Raw genomic sequence first — 5,097 nt, forward strand, 5'->3', positions numbered from 1 at the left:
TTTTTAGTTTTCTATCTTTTAAATAGAAATATGAAAATAAATTGAATTTTTTTGCATAAAAAGGATTCTTTGAATAGTCCGGAATGTTCACGTAAATATTCGAATTATCCTCTTTAGTAATACAATATTAAAATAAAACTTTTTATTTTTTTTTGCTAGAGAACAAATAAATAATCCATAATAATTGAAAAATGTCAAGTTCCCGCTCGAACAAAGCTGAGTTTATTGCGCCGCTCTCGTGACATGTGGCCTAACTAGACCCTTGCCGCATCTAGGTAAAATATCGTTGCTAGTATGTAGGGTACGAAATACCGACTAGGAGGGGTGCGAAAAGTCAGATGTTTCTGTTTTGAAATGTTGACAGCTGATGTCAAGCATGCCCTGATCTTAGATAAGTTGAAGGTATGCGGATTCCACTTTGTAAAACTAAGTTTGGTGGTATGAGCATCATTGAAATTACCAGGGGTGGGATACTGGCCCACTTATCTAGTTTATCAAATCTCTCTGTCTAACGCATGCATGTTTAGAATGTTTATTATATTTTTCAAGACATCATTTATTGCCAAAAAAGTTTTAATGCTCGAGTTATAAATATAAATTTGTCTATTTTGTTGGCGAGAAGTTCAAATCGAAGTTTTGTTACTTCCATTTAAATAATTGCAAAACAAACAGTACGAGAATAAAGTAAAAATTTATATATAAGTATATAAGTATTTTTTTTTAATAAATGGAATTGAACTTATTATAAATAATAATAATGTTAAAATGTTTATATTCTGAGCAAGCGCGGATATCTCTAGCATGCGCAGTAGTGATTCTTGTGTATTTTTAAATTGACACATGGCCTTACATAATTTAAAAATACACCGGAATAATTACTGCGCATGCCAGAGATATCTGCGTTCTGCCACCACTAACTGGGGCTGGGGGATATGCTATCTTTCTCGTACAGCAACGTGATTGGTCTTTTCAATTTTGCTCCATAAATAGATCTTTACTTGCGCATACATGTAGACTATCTAACCTTCATTTAGAGCGAAGCGGTAAACAGCCAATCGGATTGCTGCGCAAGAGAGGTAGCTTATCCCGCTAACTCATAGTCTATCTCTTTTATTTTGCTAATAACTCTGACATTGCCTGGTTCCCTCCAGTTATATATGCGCTAAGTTTTATAATATTAAGTATTTCAAGTTGTTACGTCAGCTGGCAAGATATCTGTACAATGAGGGCCCACCAATAATGCAAATCCCAGAGGATAAAACTTAATTTAGTTAATAAGTTGGGAAAACGTTATTTTTTACAGTTACAACAAAAAATATGAATTTTATTATTGAATTCGATAGTTTTTGAAAAATATAAATAATATCTTAATACACTTATCGTGAAAAATAATAATTTTCCAAGTTATTATAAAATAAAGTTTAGTCCCATGTATTTGGTATTATTTTTTGGCCCTCAGCGTGTTCAATTTTATGCAGTGCGAAAAACGCACCAACTAAACTTCAATGACCATAACGCGCAATTAGCAAAGCTGTCAAAATAATGAACAATGCATTTAGACAAGGCTATTTCAAATCTTAAAAAGTATTTAAGAAGTTATGAACTCGTAGATTATTCGTCGAATGACGTTTTTCGTTTCGTACACCAAGAAGCGGACTCAAATTGATTTCCATTAAATTATTCATTAATTGATCACAGTGATGGCCTTTTTAAAATTCTAAGCACTATAACTTTACGTAATAAAATATGCCAATATCGAGGTTTAAAAATAATTTTTTGCTCTCTGTGGAAAATTTGTTTTTCATTTGTAACTTTTCGAATTATTCTAATTTATTGTAATAAGGATCTTTGCATCAAACCAAATTGAGTGATTGATAAATTTCAGGAATTTCAGTAGAGCGTTGGTCGGCTGACATCGGCTGCACTCGGTCCAACGCTAGGCTCGCTTAGTAAGTCACTTACTAGTATTCGAGAGCGATCTTCCGAATTTGTCATACTCCATAATACAAAAAATAGAAAGTGTCATAGTATAATTCATATTCCTACAAACAATAGCAATTCCTCTTACAAATTTAGTTTTTTATCTTACCTTAGGTACTTATTACTTCTACTCTTTTAATATAATTTAATTATGTCTCTACTAATTTATCCTATCTAGGATCTTACTATAAAAAATACTAAAAATTCGTATTATCAATAGGAAAATTTCAGATAAAAATAGCATAGCTTGTGATTATGGTATTAAAATATACGAATTATCGCCTCAGTCTCTCGATTCCCTGGCGGACCGAAGGAACTGAATGGAGCCTCTACAAAGTACCCGTAAAGACCCCATTGGATCTCCATTCGGTTCCTTTTTAAGAAACACGAAAAAAAAGCAAAATCAACTTTTGAATAGTTAAAATTCGCATTCTAAGTTGAAATTCCCTATAGAAGGTCATGGAATAATCACAATAGTGTTTTTGCAACGGTAAAAAGTTTTTAAAAATATAAGACATATAACGCCTGTTGACTGCTTGTTTGAAGTATAGCAGTCAACAGGCATTATACGTCTTATATTTTTTTAAAGTTTTTACAGTTGTAAAAAAATCTATTGCGATTATTCCGTGATCTTCTATAGGGAATTTTAACGTAGAATCCGAATTTCAACTATTCAAAAGTTGATTTTGCTTTTTTTCGAGTTTCTTAAAAAGGAACCGAATGGAGACCCAGTGGGGTCTTTACAGGTACTTTGTAGAGGCTTCATCCGGTTCCTTCGAGCCGCCAGGGTTGTAATCTAATTTAGTCATTTTTCCCGAACAAAGTTTCTCAGTGTTTTTGTCAAACAACACGCTTTTCGAGAAGATATTTCGCAAGACATTATAGATGCATATCCTGTAATTTTGTTGTAAAATTTATTAACTTTTATGCTTGGATGTGGTTGGCTGCCTTCTCATTTTTCTTTCCTCTTTTTTATTTTTTTCCGAAAATTTTATTTTTTTGTTTCTTTTTTTTTGGGTTTTTTTTTTCAGATTACAATAGGGTTTTTTTTTGGTTTTCGTTTATTCGTTGTGGTCCAAATTTGGTCGTTGGATTCTTGTTTTGTATAACAGGATTTTGCATCAATATGATTATTGGACGTTAAATGGGATTTTTAATTTGGATTTTGGTCTAATTTAAATTTCGTAAATTTTTATGCTTTTAAGCAATTTTTTACGTGGATCCATCAGACGTAAGTTATTTCCGCAAAACTTTATCTCTAATAGAATTTAAAAAACGAGTGATTTTCAAGACACGATAAGCATTGCTTTAATTGAAAGTTTTCTTTTTCAGTTGTACCTGACATCGAACGTGTCATCCAGCGATTTTAACATGGGATACAGTATGACTGGGACCCTGGAACGAGGTTGTAAGAAAACAAATTCTTTTCAAATGACACATTTCGCAGTAATTCGGAGACGCGATTACGAGAAGGCCTATGAGGATCCAAATCCCACCTAGTGCCCGTCCACTCCCACAATTTCAGAGTGTGGGAATTGCGAACACTACACGTAGGGTGCCTCCTGGGGGTCTACATCACCAATCCTCCAAGCACCAAAATCACGATTGTTAGCTCGTCTCTTATTCAGGTCCGATTGTTCATATACCTAGACCTTATAATTAAGAAAATTAAAATCTATTCATGCAAAATTTTTAAAATATTTTGAAGAGAATTTTATATATTTTTTTAGTCTACTTCTTTTTCGATCCAGATGCAATTTTTTGACTCGAAAGATCAGTATTTTAGGCTCGAGGCAAATAAGAGGGTGGATTAGTTTCGAGTTTCAAGGGTCTTAATTGAAATAAATCTCTGAAAGGGGAATTAAATCATAGGAGAAGAGTTTGTAATTTAAACCGCAAAATTCCTCATTCAATCTGGCAGTGAATGGAATTCATTAGAGAAGGATGGGAGAAACTTGTCCACAAACTTGCTCAATATTAACATTTTTAATTTATTCAGTAGACAAGTCAATATTCATTAAATTCACTAGTTGTTCAAACTGAAAAATATTAAATCTACGTTTGTAAATATGTTTGAGAATAAAATAAGCTTTCCCATTAGAAAATTTTTAAATAAATTCCTGTAATGGGACTGAATGATGAGGCACTCTACGAAAGAGCGATACGTCCATGTTAGTAGTAATTAAGATCGAATTAATTATATCGTAATTTGCGATAATGAAGAGAACTTAGGTTGACAGATAATCAACTTGTAATGCTGATACGACGAACGATACATAAGCGAAGTATAATGTTATACAAAGTGATCGAGTCTTTACCAAAGTACTAGTTTTTAAGTATTTTCAAGGGCGCCTTTTTTCCTGTATCTTAAATATAACTATTCGTGTACGTCACTTCTTTCCGAGTCTCATGGTACATGTGATAAGCCAATTGCTTTAGAAAAAAGAGAAAATGGTGTAAAAAGTATAACAATGTTCCCTCGAGCGTGTGCGGAGGGAACTCATTTGAATTATTCCACTCGATAAAACTGGAATTATATTTAAAAATGAAAATTAAACAGCATTTGAAATTTGTAAATAAAAAATAGTTGAAATATGATTGGATGTATTAGCAAATTGAATTTATGAAAAACTCAGTGGTACATTTCTTTAAATGATTTTGCATGCTCATTGTGTCAATGTAGGAGATTATCTATACATATTATAAATATGCGTTACTATGGAACCTCTTTATTAGACTACTCTCGTGAATTAGGCAACGTTACGCGATATTTATTTTTGCTAAAGAGAATAAACTCATCATCGTGTCTCGACTATGAGAAGAATTAGAGTGCTCAACTGTAATTAGGCGTTTCTGGGAAAACTCGATTAGTCTTATCGTAGTTAGGTAGCTTCCTTATTCAAAAATGAATATAGAATTTCCACTTTTCAATCAATTTCATTCAAACTTCACGTCCTCTTTTAGCTACCATGGATTTTTCATTCTTCTTCTAGTTACCCTGTTATTAACATTTAGCAACACTCATAATCATACATGATTCTCTTTAATATTAAAATGGCTTATCTATTTTTTATAAAAAAAACCTGTTTTAAATCAGGATAGTGTTCTAGGTGATAC

At 32.4% G+C, this 5,097-nt stretch overlaps 1 protein-coding gene across 1 annotated transcript in view; it reads left to right on the forward strand.

Annotated features, from left to right (window-relative positions):
* Positions 1-4,521, forward strand: part of LOC117179872 — a 247,333-nt gene extending 242,812 nt beyond the window's left edge. Inside the window, exon 5 of the mRNA XM_033372043.1 lies at positions 3,313-4,521. Within this exon, the coding sequence (XP_033227934.1) occupies positions 3,313-3,480 (168 nt within the window). The 3' untranslated portion in view covers positions 3,481-4,521. The remainder of the gene's footprint in view (positions 1-3,312) is intronic.
* The last annotated feature ends 576 nt before the right edge of the window (positions 4,522-5,097 follow it).

This window comes from Belonocnema kinseyi, chromosome 9, assembly GCF_010883055.1.
Source record: "Belonocnema kinseyi isolate 2016_QV_RU_SX_M_011 chromosome 9, B_treatae_v1, whole genome shotgun sequence".
NCBI classification, from domain to species: domain Eukaryota; kingdom Metazoa; phylum Arthropoda; class Insecta; order Hymenoptera; family Cynipidae; genus Belonocnema; species Belonocnema kinseyi.